This window comes from Asterias rubens, chromosome 12, assembly GCF_902459465.1.
Source record: "Asterias rubens chromosome 12, eAstRub1.3, whole genome shotgun sequence".
Lineage (NCBI taxonomy): Eukaryota > Metazoa > Echinodermata > Asteroidea > Forcipulatida > Asteriidae > Asterias > Asterias rubens.
The window spans coordinates 11,067,005-11,094,199 of NC_047073.1; the positions used below are offsets into that span (position 1 = coordinate 11,067,005).

The 27,195-nt window shown below is 39.5% G+C and overlaps 1 protein-coding gene across 1 annotated transcript; it reads right to left on the bottom strand.

Annotated features, from left to right (window-relative positions):
• Positions 1 to 2,367: 2,367 nt before the first annotated feature.
• Positions 2,368 to 27,195, bottom strand: LOC117297831 (NADPH oxidase 5-like). The gene is made up of 13 exons (XM_033780984.1): positions 27,021 to 27,195; positions 14,070 to 14,184; positions 13,740 to 13,890; positions 12,596 to 12,806; positions 11,660 to 11,886; positions 9,963 to 10,154; positions 8,508 to 8,686; positions 7,262 to 7,453; positions 6,336 to 6,468; positions 5,069 to 5,793; positions 4,554 to 4,760; positions 4,156 to 4,314; positions 2,368 to 3,571 (listed from the first exon to the last, which is right to left on the bottom strand). The coding sequence occupies exons 1-13, from the start codon at positions 27,035 to 27,037 to the stop codon at positions 3,332 to 3,334; spliced, it is 2,748 nt and encodes a 915-aa protein (XP_033636875.1). The 5' UTR covers positions 27,038 to 27,195; the 3' UTR covers positions 2,368 to 3,331.

The window sequence follows — 27,195 nt, forward strand, 5'->3', positions numbered from 1 at the left end:
TTGGCGGATTTTTTGAGCAATGGCTCAAATGAAAGCTTGTAACTTTCTCGACCCCCATCAAAATACCTATTGAATTTTAAATCAAAATGTTTGGTCAAATCGGCCAAAAATCTGACATAGCATCTTTAAAGGCAGTGGACACTACAGTGGTAATTGTCAAAGACTAGCCTTTATCTCAACATATGCATAAAATAAGAAACCTGAGAAAATTTGAGCTCAATCGGTCGTCGAAGTTGCGAGATAATAATGAAAGAAAAAACACCCTTGTCACACGAAGTTGTGTGCGTTTAGATGGTTGATTTCGAGACCTCAAGTTCTAAACTTGAGGTCTTGAAATCAAATTCGTGGAAAATTACTTTTTTCTCGAAAACTATGGCACTTCAGAGGGAGCCGTTTCTCATAATTATTTTGAGTAATTACCAATAGTGTCCGATGCCTTTAAATGGAGGTTCGTGTTTTTTTTCTAATTATACGAAATAAGACCACGCCTATGCAATTTTATTTCTTTTTACGCGATGTCACTCTGGCACTTTTCCATCGTAGTAGAAGCGGCGTCTCTGTGTGAACGGGGTATTGTACACGTCGATTGCAAACAAGCATGATTGCATAATAAATATGCGTAACATTTTTTTTACTCGTGTACAGAAAACGCACGCAAAATATTTTCATCGCGAATCGATGAGGGCGGTCGAAGGGTCTAAGAACTCGACCACTAGCCCCCCCCCCCCCTTCCCCGTCTAAACTGGGAACCTCACCAATTAAAGTTTAAAATCCCTCGAGGCAACTTTTACAGGCAACGAGGAGGCAACCACTGCAGTACATGCTACAGGCCACTATAATGGTACGAGCACATTTATTTTTCAAACAAAATTTCGTACGATCCCCAAGAATTATAAGTGAACATTCAAAATATGAATGCTCTTTTTCCTTCATGGAGATTGACTGGAACTGGTTTTCTGTCAATCTTGCCTCGTGTGACATTATAATATAATACAGTTATTACATAAATTCGCATGCCTCCAGGTGAAATTGAAAGCTCCAAAACACAAAGTGAAAATTGAAACACCAAGTGAAAATTGAAACACCAAGTGAAAATTGAAACACCAAGTGAAATTGAATGATGGTTGCAGCAACTGAAGAGTAACATCGTTTGAATACGAATGCATGAAAAAAATGTTGTTTTATTATTACTGAAATTTACAGGGGAAACCTATAGGCCTAATAAACAATAAGACACAATGTTGAGAAAAGGCTGTTTTATTGCTGGAAATTAACAGGGAAAACCTATACTTAACAATAAGGCACAATGTTAAGAAAAATGTTTACCACTTCCAGTCATGATCATAACGTTTGTTATGTTATTAAGAAGCCTACAGTTGATGTGAGTACACCACAGCCAACTTTTATGTCTTTATAAAATGTATTGTTGAGTGTTCTGTTTTTGGAGCTTCCATAATATTAAATATTGATTAAAGCTCCAAAACGATCACTTAACTGTAGTACTTCATTTCAATTCAACTAATTTATTGTCCATTTAAAGGCAATGGACACTATTGGTAATTACTAAAAAATAATTATTATCAAAAAACTTTCTTTGTTACGAGTAATGGTGAGAGATTGATAGTATAAAACCGTGTGAGAAACAGCTTCCTCTGAAGTGACGTAGTTTTCGAGAAAGAAGTAATTTTCCACGAACTTGATTTCGAAGTTGAGGTATCGAAATCAAGAATCTGAAAGCACTAAACTTCGTGTGACAAGTGTGTTTTTTTCTTTCATAGTTATCTCTCAACTCCGACGACCAATCAAGCTCAAATTTTCAGAGCTTTGTTATTTGCATATGTTGAGATACACCAAGACAAGTGGGAAGACTGGTCTTGGTCTTTGACAATTACCAATAGTGTCCACTGTCTTTAAAAGAAGAACAAAATTAAAAGATAAAAATGGAAAATTTACATAATTTTTGTATCCTTTATACTAATTTCGTTAAATTTAGTTGAAGCATAGTAGAAACAGAATCTCCACGAAAAGGTAATCTAGGTCAGACGTTATTATTAGTATTATGACAACGGACTATGGTCGGCCTCGTTAACTCTACCTTTTAAAGCAATGAAAGTGTCATTTAAAGGCACATTAGCATAAAAACTTACTTGGTAACGAACAATGGAGAGCTGTTGATAATACAAAACATTGTGAGAAACGGCTCCCTCTAGGAGTAGTTTTTGATAAGTGAGGCTATTTTCACTAAAATATTTGAATTGAATTCGAGACCTCAGATGAGGTCTCGAATTCAACACATCTGAAAGCATACAACTGGTGCGACAAGGGTGTTATTTCTCCATTACTACCTCGCAACTTCGACGACCAAATTGAGTTCCAATTGTCACAGGTTTGTTATTTTGTGCATAATTATGTTGAGATGCACCAAATGAGAAGACTGGTTTTCACGATTAAGAAGTACAGTGCCTTTTAGTACAGCTGATGGGGCATGAGCTCTGAGCCTGGTTTCTGACCTGTGTGGCAGGAGATTCTGTGTCCCAATATTATAACTTATGGTATCTGATATATTATGAAGAATAAGAAGGTCCGGTTTAGATCGAAAGCTAAGGCTATCTACCCTACTCATTATATCATGACTTATGATATATTTCAGTGCAATCATTATGATGACAATTGTATACTTATAAAATGAGATGTATCCAATAAAAGTGACTTAAATATTGGTACACGCCAATAAATAAAAGTCAGTCTGACTTTAATACTCATAATTATGAGATGAGTCGTAGTTCCTCTATGAGTTTCTTTCTTTTCTCTCAATATTTCTCAAAACTTGTTTATTGAGCTGGAAGACAATTATTTTTATACAAATCGCAAAATCTTTGTATATGCTATATATAATACTGTTAAATTTGCATTTATATACAAGTAAAAACCTGTTCAAACATGTGACTAAGACACACAGTGTCCAGACATCTTTACACAATATACTTTCATGACTTCTTTATAATTCAACTGTTACTACAAAATACATAATAGGAAAGACTTTTGGTTGACTTTGAGCCAAATTTTACCGCCAAAAATATTATGATTATAGTACGTACACTGAACGTTCTAAAACAAACGAACCGCACGTAAACTCACAACTATGAAACTGTTTAGAGGCACAGTTTTACACACACAAGCCACTATACAACTAGAACTATAGTAGTTGCAAAAACGCAAAAGGCACACATCGAGAAAGGCACATTGGCAAAGGCACACATTGGCACCAGACATTTTAAAGTTTCGGAACTACAGCAAGAAAACTTGGACATAGAGGAATGAATGAAAAACTTTAAAAGTTTTCCTTCCGGAATCCGAATCCATGATCTTGGCACTTTCTCTTGATGACTTCTCCGAGGATTGGAGCACCACAGAAGAAGACGGTGATCTTGCCGCGGTTTTGCCTGGCGAGATCGGCGAATACCTGGTCCCAGTCCGGTCTGCCAGCCTGAGTACGCGTCATCAGCCCCGTTATGGTGTCTCGTTGCTTCTTCTTGTGGATGAGATCCAGGGCCATATGGAGACCAATAGCCTTTTGATGACATAAAGAAAAACAACTAATAAGTGACCGATGAACGTACTGAGGGTGCAATCCACTAAAAAAACTCCCCTAGCGCATAGTGCAAAATTATATTATTATATTTAAAAAAAAAAATACTTAGAAGTCTCACAGCTTTTTACAGTAAAGGGTAAACTGTTGATTGATGCTCTGACTCATGAACTTGTATCCTCTGCTCAAGCTATTCCCACACCAAATAAAATATCCCTACACAATGTGTAGTTTTTCAAACGTCCGAGCATCAATCTTGAAAGATGTCCCTACACCTCCCAACAAATACTATGACCATTTATTTTAGGACCTACGTCATCCAAAATACCTCAAGTTGGGAGTCAACAACCCCCAGGGCAATCTGGTCAAAACTGTTTACACCGTATCTTTGGGAGAATAACTATGGCGGACACTGTATCACTGCTTGGTTTGGGTGTATACACATTTTTTTTTACCCAAACCAAATAGAGCATCGTAAGTCCACCATATTATCTCAAAATGGCTACAATTACCAAAGGTGTCCAGTGCATTTAAACAACTACATGTAAACGTATTAAACTTTATACCTTCATGTCATTTTTGCCCAACGCAGATGTCATGTATAAATTAATATCAATAAAGCGTCTTGATGACGCCATCTCCTGCTGCTCCATCTCGATGTGGTTTAGGAGGCTGAGAAACCACTCAAACGAACGCTGTTGTCGCGTTATCCAGAAGAAATCCACCTGCAAAGAGGATCGAGCAAAATGAGGTCTACGTCATAAAGGGGTCAATATTTCACACGATTGTTGTATGCAAGGCGAACGTTGGTAGAACACTCACAGATGATATTGTATTTAATATGGATAACAGAAACAACGATGAAGAATAAGAACTATCTTTGAGTCCAAACACCAACAATACAGACGTGTTTTACCGCCAAATTTAAAATGCACGTGATTTAACTTTTGCAAGCTCGACAAACCTTCTTGACCCGGAGCAACGACGGTGCTTCTTCAATCCAAGAATTTCCACATCGCCTACACATCTTGGTCGCCATTTTGTGTTGTTCGTGTATGCTTTGGAGTATGGATGCAAAGGGTGTGATGCCGATACCGGCACCGATCAAGACAGCGTGGTCCGAATCGAATATGTGCTGAGAAGGCGCCCCATAGGGTCCATCAATATACACCTGTTTTCGCAAACAAAACATAATGAGAAGATGGTAATAACAAGACTGATCCCCTGTCTTATATGCACTGGTTGGACATACCCAATGATTTCATTGGCCAAACATGCAGTGAAGTAAGCTTTCTATGTTTGTGTTTTGATTGGTCAGAGTGTAATAACCAGATCAAATCAAAGTGTACGATGGCCGGCCACAGGGACAAAAGATGGCACATCCACCATTACTCACTAATATGCAAAAAGTTATTTGATTTGACGATAAGTTTATCAAAAACAGATTTGTTTAAAGGCCTACACCAAGACCAAACTTACCTCCATCCCAGTGTGTTCAGTTCTGTCTTTGCTGAGACAGTGGGCAACGTCGAGGGAGTGTTGCGTTAGTTTCCTATTGAAGCTACGGGTCCGACGTCGAGATGGCGGTGGTGGGGACGAGGCTAAAAATGGCCTTGCGTGCACACTTGGTCTCGCCCTCAAGTCGGTTTCATTCAATGAAGCGGCCACAGGTTGCTGAAACATGTGTTCGCTCGACACACCACTGTCCTTCCGACTCGGTACAGAGTTCAGTTTCGCTGGTGTCAAGAGTGGGTTGATGACATTGCTTGCCAGTTTAGAATCCTTGCGCTTGGTAATCGGTGTCAGGGCAAGCGGTTTCTTCCTGTTGGATTCCGCTGTTGCCATTGTATCGATACCACTCTCGGTATCGCTCATGTTTGATAATCGATTTTTTTCAAGAGAGGCGACGTCATCGGACGTTTGTTGATGCACGTAGTCGGTTTCCTTCTCGTCGTTGTTGTTGAGAGCTCCCGGAATACTGACGCCCGATGTATTCTCATTGAATTCAATTTGTCTCTTGGTTGGCGAGACGCCATTTTGTGACGTTAGTGAGCCCTCTTCGGCCAGTATTTCTAGTGGCTTTTCCCTACTCTCCATCATGAGGTTTTCGTAAGACGCTGTGTCCTTCTGTTGACGCTCCTTAAAGACGGTCATCAGGCGCTTCGTCCAGTTCCCTATTGACCGTATGTGGAGGGTGATAAACTCTGAAAGAGATGGTATTAGATCAATAGTAACTTTGTTCATTGCCTTTTCCCTTTCCCACAGACTCTTCAGAGCCTTGTCAAACAAGGCAACTTTTCATAGGAAACTACAGTGCATGCTGCGAGACCACTCTGGTAGCACATGAGTATTTTTTCAAATAATGCCTAAAGATCCCCAAGAACTATGTGAACATTAAAATCTAAATGTCTTTCCTTCATGGAGATTGCCTACAACTGGTTTTCTGTACGTGGCCCTAAAGCACAAATTACCGCCTGATAATTGCCAAGTTTGCATGAAAACATGTTGATGCTACAAAGGGACCTGCAATGTTTTCTCTCGGTATCTCCTAAAGTTTCACGTGTTCTTCCTCTTGTTTTCTTTATGTTCGTCAACTATACCCATGTTGACCTGACAAAACTACGAAGACTAGACCGTATCTAATCAAACTTGTAAAATTTGCAAAGTCAACAGTGTTGGAGCGTCACTGAATGGGACAGCGCAATCATAATCATACACAGAATTAATATTCTTTATTAGTTGATACCTTTCTGCTCTGGAGCACTCGTAATGGTGAATGGGTGCCACTCATTCTGCGCTATCTCGGGGATGTTGATGTGTACGTACTCGCCGGCGTGGTATTTAAACTTTGGAGGGCGCGGAATTATCAAAAGAGTCACCTGTATAGGCATGGACCAACAATGAAAAACAGTTCAAGATTGGCAGACGAAATAAATAAGTTCAACATTTAGGTCTTTCCGTAGAATATCAAGTATAGGTTAGTAGTGTGTCTTATGATTGAATTGTTTGTGCTTTATATTCTCTTTTTCTCAACACAACGGTAAAAAAAATGGAGAAGTAAATGGTTATATGTTTTTTTTTAAAGTACCGAATGATGGGATATATAATATAAAAAGGTGAAATAAACGAAGGTGTTTTACCCTTATTATATAAACAAGGTGTTTTACCCTTATTATATAAACAAGGTGTTTTACCCTTATTATATAAACAAGGTGTTTTACCCTTATTATATAAACAAGGTGTTTTACCCTTATATAAACAAGGTGTTTTACCCTTATTATATAAACAAGGTGTTTTACCCTTATTATATAAACAAGGTGTTTTACCCTTATTATATAAACAAGGTGTTTTTACCCTTATTATATAAACAAGGTGTTTTACCCTTATTATGTAACTATATGTAAAAACAAATAGAGGGTTGGACCTTGGCAAGTCTGTTTTTGACATAGGGTCACCGTTTGAATGTCTCGATGTTTGGGATTTACATCTTTTATGTGGGTTCTCATCAAAGCCGGTCCAGCATCTAGATGAATATGACTGAATATCAATGAATATGACTCCTAAAGGTCATTTCAATTCGGAGAAATGGCTTAATTAGTTTAAATGATTCATTAGCTGGCATTCCGTCTTATATAGGGAACTACGGAATATAACACAAAAACATGATCCTACGTCTGCTGGCAGTACAACGGCCTTCTTGATAAACGTTCTGCCGTCTCTGGCTCTGCGAACCAACTTGAGCCGCAGTATTCTCTCAATGGTGTACAGGGTACCAGGCAAGATGAACCAATACCAGAATGTTGTCGCGTGGAAGATGAGGATAATCCAGAACAATATGGAGAACTGATGGGTCATATGGAACACCTATGGGGCAAAACATTTTAATCATTGGATGGACATTCAAAATCTTCATAACACATCAGGTATAATGATTTCATCCAGCAATTTTTGCATAGCAAAATATTTTGACAGAAAAGTCTTTGTGCACACAAAATGCAAATACTGAGTAGCGAATGGTGATTTTTGAGTAGCAACTGGAACATTTTGTGTAGCATTTTGTTCTTCTATGCAAGGGAAATTTTTCACTGTACATTTTCTTTTAGTAATGATCAGAAACAAATTGTTCAAGAAATATACCACAAAGAAAACTGATGACTGAATCAGTTTGATTGCATTTTTGGGGATAACAACGACAAATTTAACGAAACTGTGACCTCCGGATTTAGTGTGCCGGTGTGACAGGAGATTTTGTCCTCTCGGAAGATTATGTCACCCAAAACGGCGATCTGTGTGCAAACTAGTTCACTCGTATATAGGATTTGAGGCATTGCATGGTGAGAACTGACTCCGCGGCAGTACAGTTAATTACGATCCTATAAGCTAAAGTAGTAGTCCAGTCTATTTTCTATACCATCCGCCCTGTTAATAGTTAAAAAGCAGGACAGTTCTTTTCAGAACTGAGAAGTCTCCCGAACCTCCGATTATCTACTCCGCGGCAGTAGAATAAAGCAAGAGAGTTCTCTAAGAACAAACTCTACCTGGCAAGTAGATACACACATGGTGTTACCGCAAACCAAATATACAAATTATTTTACGTTGTTATACCATGGGGACAGAATCTCCGGCAGACAGATTCACCGATGCTCAACCAACGGAGCTAGTTTGTTCGGGGAGCCAGTATTTGGCCTTTCCAACCTGAACTACCACCGCAAACAAGGAATGTGTCTCGAGAAACGTAACACCTGAAAAAAGCTTTCAGTGCGAGAAATTGTTTTTATTTCGAAGTAAAGCTTGCAATAAAACACCTTATAAATGCTCACGGGATTTGTCATCACGCCTATTTTGCAAATCTACTTGATTTACATCTGAGTCATGCATAATTAAAACTTTAGGCTGATGAGGAGAGATGGAGACTCACCTGGAAATAGCCCCGGCGTCGTATGCAGGAGAAGGAGAAGACGAATATGATAATGAGGATGACCGTGAGGGCGTGACCTGTGACGTTGGCACTCCCTGCAACCCAGCCGATACCAGGTTTGAATGTGAACAGGTACTCCACTAATGTAAAGTTGGAGGCGCCATCACTAGAGAAACCAACTGTTATATAGGAAAGGAAAATGATAACTAATCATTAATGAGGTTTTCAGTTGCCTGAACATCTGACGTCACACTTCGAGGCTGAATTACGCCAGAGATCTGCCTTTATCAGATAAACCCCATCGATGATCACATAATAATACATTAATACATACAATGCTTGCTCTGCACGCAGACGACCGAGAGGGCAGCAGCCAAACATCACTTTGGACCAATCAAAACAGAGATATAAAAAGCTTACGTCACTGCCCGTTTATCCGCTGAAATCACTGTATCAAATGAAATCACCGATTCTGTAAAACCAATATACCTGTTCTATGAAAGACACATTGGAAAGTGTTGGCGAACGATATCGCTTTTCCAAGAACTCAGAATGCACATTGGATCTATTCTGTGAGGGTTTCCTGTCATATTGATGACAAATTTTACATTGGGTGCGTTGGATTAACTTCCCTGGGTCGACCCCGGTGTGCTCATCCAAGTGGCGTATTTTTTTTTCCAGGACGACCGTGGGCACTGATAATTACCCCACGTTCGTACTGGAAAAGTCGCCTATTTTTTCAGGACGAACGTGTGCAGATATTTACCCACGTTCCACCTGTGGAAAAAATACGCATCATGACATGACCCTTCTCGTGGTGACGTCAGAGTACCTCGGGCTAGCCCCCGAATGCCCCTACCCAACAGCGGGTCATATGGGGCTGGCCCGAGGTGCTCTGACGTCACCGTGGGTAAATATCTGCACACTTCGTCCTGAAAAAATAGGCTACTTTTCCAGTACGAACGTGGGGTAATTATCAGTGCCCACAACCTTCCTGGAAAAAAAATACGCCACTTGGATAAGCACACCGAGGTCGACCCAGGGAAGCTAAACGAACGCAACCTTTGTGTTTGTCAGAAAATGGCGACTGGCTACGGCTGTTGCTAAAGGGAGTTTCAATGGACATTCTCTTCTGAACGCTTGTGACGATCAAAGACGACCAAGCCAAGGCCGTAGCCGCTTATTTCGACCAGTCTCATTCTAAAGTAGCCTCACCATCTGACGTCACACTTCGAGGCTCGTGAATATTATTAATTAGAGAATTACGCCAGAGTACTGCATTTAGCCTACGTCAATCCCCAAACCAATACATGTCTTTATCCTTGCCCGGATAAAGACAGGGGATCAAAAGGTTTGAGCCAAATGTTTTTCTGACATAAATATTTCTTGTAATTCGTGTTGTGATTTAACCTACCTCCATGATTTAACAAAATGACTTATGATAGGCAAACGTACCATAACGTACCACGTGGCCAACGATATGCACTGGCGTCAGCACAACGATGACGTAGCCAACCAGCTTATGCAAATCGATGTGCTGGTCAATCAGGACGAGGGCAAAGGTCAGATTGGTGCTTCGGATCAGGGTGAGACATTTACGAAGCATTAGAAAGAGAACGAAGACACAGTCGAAACTTAAGCACCGGCCTGTAGAGGGAGAGTTAAAAACAACCAAACCAAACATGATTTTTATAAATTTCGGCGAATAATCGGCTAATTTAAAGGTATTGTAAACAGGATTGGTAGGATAAAAACATCAATTATGAAAGTTTACTGATTTTTAAAATTGCTCGTAGTTGTCGATAAAAAAAGAAGTCTTAACCTCAAGATTTAAAAACAAAAACTATAAACACTTCTGTCGCTGGCGGCGTATATCAAAACGACTGTTTGACGTCATGTGTGGGAGTTTACTTTTATGAGTGATGACGAACATAGCTTTTCGCGAATCTTTCCAAAAGATCCACAGAATGGTATTGGTTGTTTAACAACTCAAATCTATTTGAACCTCTTAATTGTACTAATTTCAAAGGAATTTTCAGTGAAAACCACTTGTTGCCATTTTCGTTCAGGTATGGGTACTTAAAATATCAGACCACCACTTTAAGTATCAATGGAATAGCACTGTATCCTCCCTTAAAAACATCGACTGCCATCCATGAACCTCCTTAATACCGGTTAGTGATGACAACAAAGTCAACGTTCCGAGAAACTGTGTCATGAACTTGTACTTCAAAACCCCCATAGGGCCTGCCGTCCAAACTACTTTGCTTGAAGTGGCTGATTAGTACACAAGGGATCTGAGCTGACCCATAATGGGTTAACAGAATTAACACTTGTACTCATCGGGTGGCCTGGCAACAGACGCTGTCACCACATCAATAAAAGGGTAGACGTGCTCGCAGGTACGGTATAGCCTCGTTACCATAGGCAGCGCACCGTATCGATACCCCTTGTCAACCCCTGGTATAGAGATGTGCTGAAATTTAATCGTGGGTGGGGGTGGCACGACGAGAATTATTGTCCCCTGGGAACGAGGTTGAGTGCGCATGTGATTTGGCTATAATCCAGAGATCTCTTACTTTTAATGAAGTGCAGCACATAGGAAGAGTTTTTCATTGTAAAGTGGCGTCGCAACTTGTATTGCATGATTGTTGATCATAAACTTTCTAATAATACTTTGTATCTTGATTATGCATTGAAGATTATGATTACAGTCAACGTAACAGCCTAGGCCAATGGGGGTTCTCATGGCACACTGCACTGGAAACTTCCTGCAGTTTTGCTCATCATTTTCAATAGGCAGCATTGATTCGCACAACATGTGTAACTAGATTGGGCGCACAAATGTTGCATTTTAAAAAAATCATCTTTCGATTTCTTTTGGGTTATTAATTCGTCAGAAATTGTGGATTATTCCTAATGTACTTTTTTTGCTGTGAAGATCATCCACACTTTGGTTGGCAAAATTGCCGGCTGTGGTATTGTAAAAGAAAGAGCAATAAAGATTATACCTACATCGGTTTGTTGGAGTGAAACTTCATAAGCCTATCTCAAATCGTGATCAGAAATGGAAAACCAGTCTTACAAAACATACTTTCAGTTAGCTGCTGCAAACGTCAAAACGCCACGGGTGAGACTATACGTCAACTTACCGGCACCTCTCGCCACCATCAGCCAATGCTGGTCCGGGAATTTGCCCCACGACTCCAGAACACCCCAGGTTATCAGTCCCATGTGTGCCACCACAAACAGAACCACAAAAGCAATGATGGAGAGATTATTACGGACTTTTGTCCAGCGGCAGATGCGACCGGGACAGCAGTGTCCGCTCGCCTTGGAATTCGTCGGTGCGGACGGCGGCCTCATCCAGTCAGCCGCGCTGAAATTTATAACGAGAGAAAAACGGATGTCAGTGTTTGTGAATGATATTTCTGTCAAAATTTGCCTAAGGAAGCCAGCAGTATATCCAGCTTTTGAAATATATAATCGTTTCATCTAAAAGAAACATGGTGTGACCACCCCCTATTGTGTCTTCACTGTGTTCTGGAAATCTCATGAATTATTTCGAGGATTTTAGAGGGCGGGTACTTCTGTACAACAGGAAGAGAGTGGTTAGAATGGTCTTCTAACAGCAGTTCAAGTCCACAAAAATCAACGTTGGTCAACGTTCCTTCCAATATGCTTCACCAAAACTCTGGAACTCTCTTCCTGACAAAGTCAAAGACTGTACCACGCTAGAACAATATAAATCTAAACAGTACGATAGAGACTCTTTTGTAATATGCGTTATATACAAGAACACTTGGGGCATCCTCTGTGACATATCGGGCATGGTAATACAAAGAAAACATGCTCTAGTCTCGCTTTTTCTAATCTCAAGTATTGAATTGAAAAAAAACGTACCTTTTTCCTTGGAACAGGGCTCGGCAATGTTTTTAAAAAATGCTGTCAGTTAACATAAGTGATTTTTCTTTTCTTTGTCTTTTAAAATTTATACGCATTCCCAAGTTGTTCATTAAGGACCTTTGAATATTACGTTTCATGAAATTGCAATTTAGGAACTTGTAGTTTTGAGTAGACGAATTCACCTTATGGTAAGATTATTTGCGATATCAGGGTACTTTTCCAGCTGGGCTTGAAGCTCCTCGAAGCTGATGGTCCCGCTGGAGTCCGTGTCTGCCTCCTCGAACAAGACCTCCGTGAGCTCATCCAGCGTCTCCTCCGTCAGCTGGAGGGCGCTCTCGGCGGTGCAAGACTTCAGGACGGTCCGGAGCTCCACGAAGTCTATGGATCCGTTGCCTGAGGAAAGAGGGAGTCAAATTTAAAGCCGTTGGACACTTTTGGTAAACAGTATTGTCCAAGGCCCAAACTTCGTGCATCACAACTTCTATATAAAATTACAAACCTGTGAAAATTACGGCTCAATCGGTCATCGGAGTCGGGAGAAAATAACGGGACAACCCACCCTTGTGTCCGCACGTTTCGCCGTGTCATGACATGTGTTTAAAATAAATCTGTAATTTTCACTATCGACAATTGATATTGTTTTAATGTTTTTTCAAAAATAAAGTAAAGAATTTCATGGAATAATATTTCAAGAGAGGTCTTTCACCATTACCTTCTGTAAACCCTGTAAGTTATTTGTAAATCTGTGAACTTTTAATTTTGTTTCTGTACCGAAAGTGTCCAATGGCTCTAAAAGAGATTTACGGAAGCGTATTGCCACCACATGAGCAAAAAATAAAGAGTTTTTATCGTGTACGACATGAAAAGTCATCGTGTACGTATATGATAAGTCCGAAACTTATATGTACGTCCCGTGCACTCTAAAACCTGCCGGTCAGAATTGACCTGGATTTCGAGTCCTTGAGCCTGACCGGTCAAGCTGACTCGGAAACTGGCTTGAAGCATGTATATAGCTAAACATTTAGAGTGTTCACGATAAAACCAAACTTATCGTGTACGTACTCGATAACTTATAGAGAGAGTTGATTTTAGGGGCGTGAATGGGATTTCACTCTGAAAACTCCTGGGTTAGAATTGACCTGCGTGGATTTCGGAATACTCACGGGGCAGTGATCCGGTACTGGGTCATGGTGACCCGGTTATGAAATCGTTGTACCCAAGTAAATCACTGGGTCTGTAATGTATTTTATCCTTGCAGGAAAAAGACAGTCTATCCAAACCCCCATCAATTATCGAACTTATAGAGTGGGTTTTGTTTTGACCTACCATCAACGTCGTAGACACGGAAGAGGAAGTGGAGTTTGTCCGAGGCCGTCCCGTGGACGAGGAGCCGAAGAGCCGACATCAACTCCTTCAGATTGATGCTCCCTGATTGATCCGTATCGATCAGGTGGAAGAATCGCTCGGCAAAGAAAGACTGTAATCGATAACATGATCAATACAATTATTGGGAAATACATTACAAATACATAGACGAACAATGACAAATCACATTTTAATGCTTGTGTATTGACTAATAAGGAGTTATGCAAGGGGTCAACTTGGCAAACAAAAAGAGAGGAAAATACCATATATTTTTGGGAGCTGAAAACTCACTTTTTTGACTCCCAGTGCTTTGGTGAATTCTTCCATGTAAATGAGGCGGTCGTCTCCAGCCACCTGGCTGAACTGTTGCTCGAACCTTGCCAGCCATTTTGCGTCTTTGTCTAAGCTACAACAAATCAGAATAAAACACACACATTCATTATTACTGAGCACTATAAAGGTATCGGACACCTTTGTTAATTGTCAAAGAACAGTATTCTCACTTGGTGTATCCCAAAATTAAATACCTAAAATAAAAAATCCGTGAAAATGTGGGCTCAATCGCACATCGAAGTTGCAAAATTTCTTTGCTATAACACGGAAAGCTCTATAGTGGGGCACCAGTTGCATCAATGTAAAGTTTCTTAAATTTAAACTGGTAAGCAAAAGCTCTTTCGTGCTTAGCACGTTTTTTGTGATGACAGGCTTTATGACATTGAGCCATGGGGCCAATTTCATGGCTCTGTTTACCGTAAGCAAAGGCCCACTCCGTGCTTACGAATGGTGCGGCATTCGGTTGTAGAGCCATGAAATTTGGCCCTGTTATGATCATGTCGACACATCCCCTTTAAATGTCTGCTCCCTAAACACGCAAGCACTCATGTTTGATAAGTTTGCTAATTTTAATTCGGAGAGAATCTTTTGACGAGATTTGTGATTTTTGTTTTGGGAAATTGCGTCTTAAGTACCCTCTTGAGTCGAAGCGGAATTGGCACTTAAGGAGCTCATTATATCAGAAAATATGAGGTCAACTTGTCAAATAACGATTATGGTATCGCAGAAGGTTTAACAGCGAACGTAATCTGGCTCTGCAAAGATTAAACCGACTGTTGGGGATTATTGGCCGAACGACAAAAGTTTAGCCAAGCGCAGATCAGTTTTTCATACCAGCGGTAGGCCTAAAGGTGTTTGTATCATTGCAGTGTAGCCCTTCTCGGTGTTCGTACTCGAGTCCTAAATTGACGTACTCAAATTCGGCTTGCAATATGATATAATAGTGGCTTCTTATAACAAAAATAGTGCTCATATCCGTCACTCAGTGGCGCTCAAGGCGCTTTAACGTGCACATGTGCATATGCAGTTGTGTTCGCCCCGTGCAAAGCCGTCCTTGCAGTAAATTAAACGCCCTTGGTCGACGGAACACGTTCGCCATTTTTTTACAAGCTAAGTGCATATCATGAATGACATGGCAAATGTTCGGCCGTTAGGTATTCGCTGCAATCATAAAATACGTGAATATTCATGCTACATAATGTACGACGTAGGTTCAGTGCATGCACGCTCGCTTACGTGCGCATATACATGTACAGTCATTTACATATCTGCCGGACGGTTTTTGCATAGCCCCGGACACGATTTCATATGCAAAAGTGTCCGGAGCGGACAGTATTGCATGGCGGACACAATTGCATCTGACACCGGCGTCCTACACCGGTCACCCGAATCAGTCGACTTGACTATGGCCCTTTTCGAAACCACGGCTTCGACTACAGATTCGGCTCAGGCTAGCTTGGCCCCGCAGTTGTTTTGACAATTTGTGCGTGCTTTACGTTACGTGCTCAGAGCTTAAGGGGAGAAAACGGAGCCTGAAGCTAAATCCAAAGCCGAAGCCGTGGATTCGAAAATGGCATATGATGTCGTTATTCTCGTTAGTGAGCTGACAGCCTGATGTGGGACTACGTTTGAAGTTAGAGACTTGCGAACCCTATTTACGATAAGCGCACTGGGTTCCTTTACGTGCGTTACACAACACACGGGACCACCGGCTTTACGTCCCACCCGAAGAAAGAAGCAAAGGGTTAAGTGTCTTGTTTTCAAGACACTGGACACTACTAGTAAATATCAAAGACCAGTCTTCTCACTTTGTGTATCTCAACATATGCATAAAATAACAAACCTGTGAACATTTTAGCTCAATTGGTCGTCGAAGTTGCGAGATATTAATGAAAGAAAAAACACCCTTGTCACACGAAGTTGTGTGCTTTCAGATGCTTGATTTCGAGACCTCAAAATCAAATTCGAGGAAATTTACTTCTTCAAAAAGTACGTTACTTCAGAGGAAGCCGTTTCTCACAATGTTTTATACTATTAACCTCTCCCCATTACTCGTTATATGCTAATAATTATTTTGAGTAATAATAAAAGTGTAATAATAGTGGCCACTGAGACGAAGATTATTTTTGTGACTCAGGTTTTACTCATATTATTTGCGATAAAAAAGTGCGACAAGTGCAATTGGTTCTTTTACATGCGTTACACAACACATGGGACCAACAGCTTTACGCCCCTTCCGAAGGACGAAGCAATGGTGAAGTGTCTTGCTTAAGAACACAAGTGACACGACCGGGACTCAAACATACACTCTGCTGATCAGAAACACCAGACTCCAACTTGTTCGTTGTCAAAATAAGGTTGTTTAAATTATGATGGATTTTTATAGGTTATGCCATTATCCAGGTAACAAAGGAATAAAGCACCCTGGAAAAGTATCTTTGATGTGTTCAATTGTTTGATAAAGGTAGGCTAAAGTATATAAAGTATGTAGCTGTATACAGGGATGTGCCATATGATAATTTTCTAAATTGGGTTATTATTGTAAGGAATTTTTAAACTGATAAGTTTTAGCGTGGGAGATTTTTCTGTAAGGTGATACCGAAACACATTGTTTAGAATCTGTCCATTTCTATTATCATCTTTTAAACAAATTCTCCCCAAAATAATAGGTCTCTTTTTCACACAATAAGTAGAGTAATGTATAATGTTTAAAGACATTACAAAATGGTAACTTTATACGGTTTCAGATTTCTCCCAATCTCTAATCCAAATTACATTAGTTTCAAGTTTCATTTGTCGCCACCATACTGCAGGCCAGAGGGAATCAACAGTACAATTGCCTTCAAGAACTTTGAGCACGTTATTGGCTACAAGTCGGAGGAATTGACAGGTTTCGATCGTCAGAGGTTGTGAAAAATTACAAGGGTGAAGAATGTCGGTCACTCGGTCACGTTTTCATGACGCGTGGGTGCACATGGGTCGGCAAACGAGGTTGATGCAATGGTTGACATAGGGGGGATATTAGATAAACATTGGGTTTTGTGAAGATTACCAGTTATCAACATACCGTTCTCAGGTTGTATATACTGAAGTTACCACCAAGGTTAGAGAGCAAGTTCAACGTCATAATTTGAGAAGTGCATTCCACAATTTTGTAACAATCTAACTTTACTAAGGAGCTGAATGAATGGCACCTTTGTCAGATAATTTAAACTCGCCAAGTCAACCAATGAGGCAAAACCACCATTTAAAATTGACTAGCTAACACACTTAAAAAAAAACGGTCAGCACGCATTAACCCGGATGTGTGTTCCGTGTGGCCGAGCGGCTTAAAGCCCCGGACTCAAGCTCTTGTGTGGTCAGCAGGGTGTGGGCTCGAGTCCCGTTCGCGGTATACGTGTTCGTGAGAAAAATACGTTATCATAATTGCGCTGTCCTTCGGATGGGACATAAAGCCTTAGGTCCCGTGTGTAAGGATAAGTAGTGCACGTAAAAGAACCCAGAACACTTATCGTGAAAGAGGGGTTATCCGGCGTTTCTGTTCACATAACAAGCACCCTTGTTCACATGTTCCTTCAGCAAGCTTGCGAGCTACGCTTATTAAATTTAACTTATGAGGCATCCTTGGTTTCATTAATACTATAACTATTTCTATGTGGACGAGTAGGGGGTAAACCCACAGTGTTACTGGTTCTCATGCAAGCACCCTTGTTTACAGGTTTCCTCCCCAGGCTTGCGAGCTACAGTAAACAAGTTCACTCATTATGAGGCAACCTTGGTTTCTTACCAGAAAAGTAAAAGAACTACGATGAGATACACAAGTAAAGTGAGCCCAAATGTACCCCAAGATGTAGTGTAATCTCCACTACATACCCACAAGGTTTAAAGCCATCCCGCTGATTCCAGCCACTCCAATTCGTCCCCTTGGGTGAATTGCCCCGAATATTCCTCACACCTCATAGGTGTTTAGTTACCACCAAAGTGTCCGTGGGATGATGGATGCAAATTAGCCGTGACGTGGGAACGAGCGTGCGAGGCCCGAGGTTGTCAGGGGAGGTCCGATCCATTTTACTTGGGGACAGTTTTTGGTTCTGTCAAGTTCACCTCTTTAGCACGCTTCGATGTAACGCTATGTCAGCTCGTTACTGTGATGAGAGATGCATTGGCCAGGGGTCAGGGGCGTTGCCATGGTGATGACCTGTACAGATCCATACACCAAAACGAAGTCTCTCTTTTTCTGTAAACTTGTTTCGGTAGTAAATCCGTCTCACACTTCATAATCCTTTCAAAATGCAAACTGATGAACACTGACACTGTTCAGTGTTCGTGACAAGCTGATTGTGGGGGTTCGAGGGACAGACAACATTTTTGCTAATGCAGTTGTTAACGTGACGACGACCTAAAGTGACCATGGGTGTTTTCCCACCTCTATTTTATGACGAGTGTAGGTAGTGAAAACAGAGAAAAATCAGGGATTTCCAAGAATTAGAACTTTGAAAATAGTTGCAAAAAGAAGATGTGACCTTACAGGGCTCGGTTATTGAGCAGAAAACAAATTCCTGAATTGAGCAATTATAAAGTAGGCCCACATCACGGTAATTCTAGCTTCAATTTTAGTTACAAAACACAGTTAATCTGGTGTTTGTTCTTTGTGTTGTTTGCTTAATAGCGTAGATGTGTTATCCCGTTTTGGTTCCAGCTACGGATGATATTGACCAATAGTGTTGTCATGAGAGAGCAGTATAACCTTTCGTCATTGTGGCTTAGAGATGTGTTTGAACCGGATATAGAGAAGACGTATTAATGCTAGGGAGATCAGGGAAGAGTGACCGAAAATCCATTATTTTGATGGAGCACAAGTCGTGTAAATCCTTACATGCTTAAAAGCCTATTTTGAAAGAAAGAAAAAATTATGACTCAAAATTCCACCAGGCCCTTCAGGTGTCCATTTTGGAGGCAACTTACTGCATTGAAATAGGAACCGCCAGCACATTGCAAGAACCACTTGTACTTTGTCCATTCCCCCATCTCCCCCGAAAAAGTGAAATCAGAATTTATCATTCTTGATGGACATTATCTGGAACTTAGTAGCTGTGAAACGCTTTGTGACGTTTTGCCTGTTTTTTTGGATGTCAAAGACCCTGGACACTATTGGCAATAATTGTCAAAGACCAGTCTTCTCACTTGGTGTATCTCAACATATATGCACAAAATAACAAACCTGTGAAAATTTGAACACAATTTGGTCGTCGAAGTTGCGAGATAATAATGGAAGAAAAGAAAAGAAAAAAAAAAGGGGAAAAAAGAAGAAAATAATTAATATTCTTTATCCCCGATGCAAATTTAACATCTCTTATTAAAGAAAAAACATCCTTGTCACACGAAGTTGTGTGCTTTCAGATGCTTGATTTGGGGACCTCCAAATCTAATTCTGAAATCAAATTCAAATATTTTATTGGAAAGTTACTTCTTTCTCGAAAACTACGTTACTTCAGAGGATCCGTTTCTCACAATTGTTTATACTATCAACAGCTCTCCATTGCTTGTTACCAAGTAAGTTTTATGCTAACAAATTTGAGTAATTACCAATAAGTGTCCAGTGCCTTTAAGCATACACGATACAACAACATGCAGCAACAACGGTGCCCCTATGTCACTAGATCAGTAAGTGGTATAAGACTGCATGACTTGCAATCACAAGGTTGTAGGAGCAAACCTTAAGCTATAACAGCTGATTTCATAATGACTAGAATAAGTATCGTCGACTAGTTACAAATCACAACTTCTTAATTTTGTGCAATTCATAATCATGGACGTTAAACCAATGTATGAGCATATAGAGCAAGTTATAAGAGAGATTGGCTGTTGCCACAGCTTCAAGCTCCTTGGTGATTATATCCCCTTGTGTGAGTTTACCACCGGGTTCCATTGATGGGAAGATCATAAACAACAAACAAACAGACTAACAAACAAAAAACACCCAAACAAACAAACAAAGAAACAAAGAAACAAAGAAACAAAGAAAAAAAGAAACAAACAAAGAAATAAACAAACAAACAAACAAACAAACAAACAAACAAACAAACAAACAAACGAACGAACGAACGAACGAACGAACGAACGAACGAACGAACGAACGAACGAACGAACGAACGAACGAACGAACGAACGAACGAACGAACGAACGAACGAACGAACGAACGAACGAACGAACGAACGAACGAACGAACGAACGAACGAACGAACGAACGAACGAACGAACGAACGAACGAACGAACGAACGAACGAACGAACGAACGAACGAACGAACGAACGAACGAACGAACGAACGAACGAACGAACGAACGAACGAACGAACGAACGAACGAACAAACAAACAAACAAACAAACAAACAAACAAACAAACAAACAAACAAACAAACAAACAAACAAACAAACAAACAAACAAACAAACAAACAAACAAACAAACAAAACCCATTATCGTTAATTTGGAGGAGAACGCACGAATTGGATATGTGGATCTAACATTAAACTGCGTCACAAACTGACCTTTATGCAGCTATAGGGAACACGTGTCAATGCAACATTTCGAAAACAAATACATTAACGGAGGCCAGTCATTGTTCCCGCCATAAAGATATTTAAAATTTCCTTGACTACTGTGTCAGACGAACAAAGGTTGAATGACCTTTGAAAAAAACAACCCTTTTGGAATTTCTTGACATGAAAAATACCCAGTACTTTATATACAAAAGTTACGAGTTTTGTAGAGTGTTTTATTTCGTCCTTCGATGACGGTATTAAACATGAGAAATTGGGGCGGCGTGTGTTTTGAAGAGAATGGTAATGAGTTACCAATACATTTTCCAGATGGTCATTGCATTGCGAATACTTTGGTCAGAATGTGCATCATTTAGTCCCGAATTTAACAACGCACCCCGTGATAATTAATTGTACATGAACGGATTAGGGGGGGGGGGACACACGGAATTCAGTATCTGGTTTTCTAGAGTTTGCGGATAGCTCAAGATCGTTTTTCACGCGGAAGGTCATACAAGAAGCAAAACAAGAAATTACCCATTATTTTGAATTTTTAAAACAAATTGAAACAACATGACGACACCAGAGCGGTAAAACCCATTAGAATGACGAAAACACATCCAAATACCCACAATGTTTTATAATAAATAGCTATCCAGTGCTCTCAACCAAATAAGCTTTTGAGGTCACTCTCGTGGATTAGGCTAATTATCATTAATAATATAACGTATTTGTATAACCGGCTATAACTACTAAAATCATAAGCGCTTTAAAAAAGGAGTTTCCGTTTAAGCTGAGACTGATAGTGTTCCTGGAAATAAAACGATTTAAGTTTTTGTTTAAAAGAGTCAACAGAAGGAGAGCTTTTAAATAATATTTTTAATTAATTTTAAAACTATAGTACCAACTGAGTAGGGTAGATGTCCATAGCGTTCGATCCAAACCGGACCTTCTTCATAAACAAGTACAGACAAATAGATATCCATTTATAATAATAAAAAAGGATTAAAGGCAGTGGACACTATTGGTAATTGTCAAAGACTAGCCTTCACAGTTGGTGTATCTCAACATATGCATAAAATAACAAACCTGTGAAAATTTGAGCTCGATCGGTCATCGAAGTTGCGAGATAATAATGAAAGAAAAATAACCCTTGTCACACGAAGTTGTGTACGTTTAGATGGTTGATTTTGAGACCTCGAGTTCTAAATCTGAGATCTCAAAATCAAATTCGTGGAAAATTACTTCTTTCTCGAAAACTATGGCACTTCAGAGGGAGCCTTTTCTGACAATGTTTTTACCATCAACCTCTCCCCATTACTCGTCACCAAGAAAGGTTTTATGCCAATAATTATTTTGAGTAAGTACAAATTAAAAAAAACGGGAAAACTATAGCCAATCAAAAATTCTATTTTAGAAACAAATGGTGGCTATGAACCCAAATACCAAAAAGAACACCCTTCCTTGTCAGAACTCACAAAGGTCCACATCGAATGCAGAACCGTATGGTCTCTGTCGAACATGGCAGCCAGTCACTGGCAGTGACAAGTTGCGATGTTTTAACCCTAAAACCCATAGCAAAGTTTTGGATAACATGAACCCACCTATCATAACATAATGTCATCAGAAACCATTTATCATAACATAATGTCATCGGACACCATTGAGTGATGGGTTACGCTGAAATATATCAACATCAAACTTTCGTGGATTAATTGTTTTACGGTTATGGCTTACGTGACTTTTCGGCGATTTAGTTTATCCAGTCTGGTTTCGTGCTCTTCATAAATGCTTACACGAACCACGACCCCCCCCCCCCCCTAGTGTGACTCTCGCCTACCAGATTGAACAATAGGATAGTTTATGAAAGAGTTGATTATTAATTTTCATTTTTCTCATAAGCTTAAAAATAAAGTTAATGGAGAATCCTTACAGTACTATTTTTTTTTTTCCGGGGGGGGGGGCGGGATTCAATAACTGGAAAGGTAAACAACCTCATGGGTTCTTAAACATTGCATGAAGTGTTTGTTAATCATTCAATGTATGTTCAGCTGGTAACATCATCTTTGCTTTGTTTGTTCTTTGGAAACAAGTGTGTTGCTAAGAAGAAACTAAATAAATAAATAGTCAACTTGCAGGTACAACCATGTGTGGATCTCTTTTGTTTGAGTGTTGGCAATGAGAGATGCACCGGCCTGAAGACCAAAGTTTTCAGTTTTTTTCATATTTCTCCACACCATGCAAAGCTTCAAACAATACTTAAAATGTTTCGCTATTTTTATCTCTTACCGTGGAGTGGATTTAGGAAGCTGAGAGACAACTTATAGGAAATCACTTAGTTGAACGAGGTTGTAGGTCTATACTTATTACCAATTTCACTGTCACAGAGTGTGTTCTTTATTGGTATCACACTTTTAGATAATTAGCCCGGTAAAATTGTAAAGCTTATCTCATTCCAATAAAATTGATACTCCGTACGCCCCACATGTCAATAAAAAACGTGAACAGTTTTCACACAGACTTGATTCATATTTCATGAAAAAATAGTGGTTTATAAGTCTGAATGTTATCGTGTTTAAAAAATATTTGGTTTATTATTTGTTTGGTTCAGGTATAAAAACCACACGAGAAACTGACTTGAGTAAGTTTAAACTTTGAGAAATGTTCCTATCAGGTACGTTTCTCAGATTGCGTAATCCAAATAGGTCTATACTGATCAATCTTCCTGGATAGACCGTGGACTTATGGCCTCTCCGGATGTGCGGCAACTCAAAAGCGCTACCATTTTTATTTTGTTATGCGCCTGTGCACATTCTATGGAATGGGCGCAATATAAATGAATAAATTATTTATATTATTCATTTATTTATTTATTTTAAAATGAATTTTTACTTGAATGTCAGTTTTACTGTATACCCATATCTACATTTATAGAACTAAATCGAACGGTTCAAAAAATTGAAGGTATCCTTTCACTTTGCCATTCATACAATGTTTTTCCTTGAAATAATAATAATACTGGTTCCCTATTGAACGAAAAAACAGCTTCGTCCCCAAGGTGAAAATAATTTCAGAACTACATCCCTTTTGCATTTTATATCAACTCCACTTTACCCCGGTCGTAAACCCTTTCTAAACTGCTTGCCCTTGGGCGCGACATAGTTACACGCAAAAAGCAACTCCACAAACACACAGTGCAGTAAATTTTCTCCAATCGAAAAAAAAAATGTCCAGGCAATTTTTGTTCAATAACTTTGGGTAGCGTTATGGTGGCTAATTGGCGATAAAGTGGAGTTATTGTCTGTACCTATACACGCCATCTAAAGTTGATTTACTGGCAAGGCGAGTTATTCACAACAGAGGAATGCAACGCACGCATAACACCAGATGTTATGAAAGGGGAAGCTCGAAATCATACAATGTCTACGTCATTCTTTTGAAGGAATTAATTGTTTCATATCGTATAGTATTACAATAAACACACCACCAAACAGACCACCAAACAAAACTGGGAAAATGTCTTTTAGTTCGGCTGTCACATTCTGGCAAACAAGAAAAACTATTTTAAATTGTTGTCTTGGAATTTTTGCACAATATTTATATGGCGCTTATTTCTGTCGCAGCATTTGTGTTCGTTTACATTTTATTAACAACAGTTTGAAAACCACTGATGAATCAGTTTTTCATAGTTTTCCCAGTTTTTCAATTTATATTAAATCAATGAACAATCGCTGTGTCAATGGTGAATTAAACATTGCTTAATTGTTAAATACAAAATCTGAAATATTTTTTTTAGTTTTCAGATGACGTTTCCGATCGAATCTGACCGTAAGTTCAGATGGACATTGGTTACACGTCCAAGGTTTGTTATACATAAGAGGGACCAGTTTAATCAGTGGTACTGGCATAAAATGTTTGGGAAATATTTGCCGTATTTTAAACCGATAATGTATTTGTTTTTGGTTTGGACAACGGAAACAATGACGACTGAACATCACACCGCCCGGAAACATTTCGCAGTTTACGCGAAAGAAGACCGTATGCGTACAGCATATTATGTTTGACTGATGGGTCCTCGCTCTATGGTCTGACCGGTAGAACAGGTTGTTTTTATAGCTTGCAGTAAAAAGCTGTGTTTCAAGAAAACTGGAAGCTTGATATATTTTTTTATCACATTGTAGTCGTTGCAGGAAAGTGTCTTCATATAATGCGAATTTAAGAAGAAGTTCTTAGATCAACAACATTCATGTCAGACACTGGACACTATTGGTAATTGTCAAAGACCAGTTTTCTCACTTGGTGTATCCCAACATAATGTATAAAATAAAAATAACAAATCTATGGAAATTTTGACTCAATTGGTTATCGAATTACAAGAGAATAATGAAAGGGGAAAACACCCTTGTTGCAGGTGTGCTTTTAGTAGATGCCACAATACGCTTCGGGCCTGAATTCGTTTAATATTTGAGTGGAAAACTACCTCTTTCTCAAAACCTACGTTACTTCAGAGGGAGCCGTTTTATCAACGTCAGCTCCCATTACTCGTTACCAAGTAAGTTTGTATGCTAACAATTATTGAGTAATTGCCAATAGTGCCTTTAAAGACAGTGGACACTATTGGTAATTGTCAAAGACTAGTCTTCACAGTTTGTGTATCTCAACATATGCATAAAATAACAAACCTGTGAAAATTTGAGGTCAATCGGTCGTCGAGCTTGCGAGATAATAATTAAAGAAAACACACCCTTGTCATACGAAGTTGTGTGCTTTCTGATGCTTGATTTTCGAGACCTCAAATTCTAAACTTGAGGTCTCGAAATCAAATTCGTGGAAAATTACTTCTTTCTCGAAAACACGTCACTTCAGAGGGAGCTGTTTCTCACAGTGTTTTATACTATCAACCTCTCCCCATTACTCGTAATCAAGAAAGGTTTTATGATGATAATTATTTTGAGTAATTACCAATAGTGTCCACTGCCTTTAACTTGTTTCAGAAGAGCCAGTTTATTGCTCATTGACCTTCTGCTGTGTTGTAGGCCCCCTACTTGTGTCTGGGAAAAGGACCAAGACTACTGCGGATACGCAACATTCTTCCTGGCAATGTTACCGTCCCTATTTTAAAGACACTGGATACTATTGGTATTTGTCAAAGACCAGTCTTCTCACTTGGTGTATCTTAACATATGCATAAAATAACAAACATGTGAAAATTTGAGATCATTTGGTCGTCGAAGTTGCGAGATAACTATAAAAACACCCTTGTCACACGAAGTTGTGTGCTTTCAGATGGTTGATTTCGAGACCTCAAATTCTAAATCTAAAGGTTTCGAAATCAAATTTGTGGAAAATTACTTCTTTCTCGAAAACTACTCCATTTCAGAAGGAGCCGTTGCTCACAATATACTTTCAACCTCTCCCCATTACTCGTAATCAAGTAAGGTTTCATGCTAATAATTATTTTACGCAATTACAAATAGTGTCCACTGCCTTTAACCATGAAGGTATATAAAAAAAAATGACCATGCCCAGCAGTCAGCAATCGCTTTCGATTCAAGAGTTGTGGTCGTGTGTGGACCCAACGATCAAGATTCAATCAAAAGTCAAGATTACTCATCGCCAAAAGTCTGCAGTTTGTCAACGAAATGCGTATAAGTCCTAAATGAAATCACTTATCAGAAAGATAATTATTTAATGTGTGTGGTGGAAAATGTGTCGCCAGGTGGAAAATGTGTCGCCGGGCGTGCATGAAAGTCAAACGTGTATAGGAAACGTATATCATAGAATAATGTACTGTTTTCTCTATTTGTTTACCAAACATTCAGCGAGCACCAACATTTACAGCACAAAGTCAACATAAGACCTCTTCCCATCCCAATCTCATTAAAACAAACATGGGTTAAACAAAGGTATGGTCACTTCTATATACGACGAAAAATAACATTTACACTTTCAAGGCGTGGAGGTAGAAATGGTATGTCAAAGAAAAATGAAAGTGTAAAACAAGTGTGACCGTTTTCCCGAGTTAAAAACAAAATAAACCTACCTTACGGATGCCCCCATGTGATTTAAGTAGTAGGGAAACTAAGTTCTCGGACTCGATGAAAGACTGTGATTTTTACATTTCTAAGTTCTTATACACACTTCTGAATAACTCAACTGAAACATTATTACGTCACGGATCTTAGGCTACAGGCTATCACAAACAAGATCACGTGTACCTAATTCAGTTAAGTACAGTTAATATTTCCACTCAATCAGTTAGCTTACAAGATTATTAATGGACATTAATGGTACTATACAATGAAAGTATAGGAAACATGCTTCTGAGTCAATAAGCCGACTGCCAGAAATAAAACCAAGTTTCTTACCCCGACAGTTGATCCATGTTCCCGGTGGGGATCCAGAGAGGTTTTTGTTTGTGATAAGACGGTGCCAATCACTGGGGCTTGGTGCGTTGAGGACTCCGGGAGAAATCTCGAGTATCACTCGGGTAACAACCGCTGATGTACGGAATGGCTTGGCGGGTAAAAACAGACGATAGAA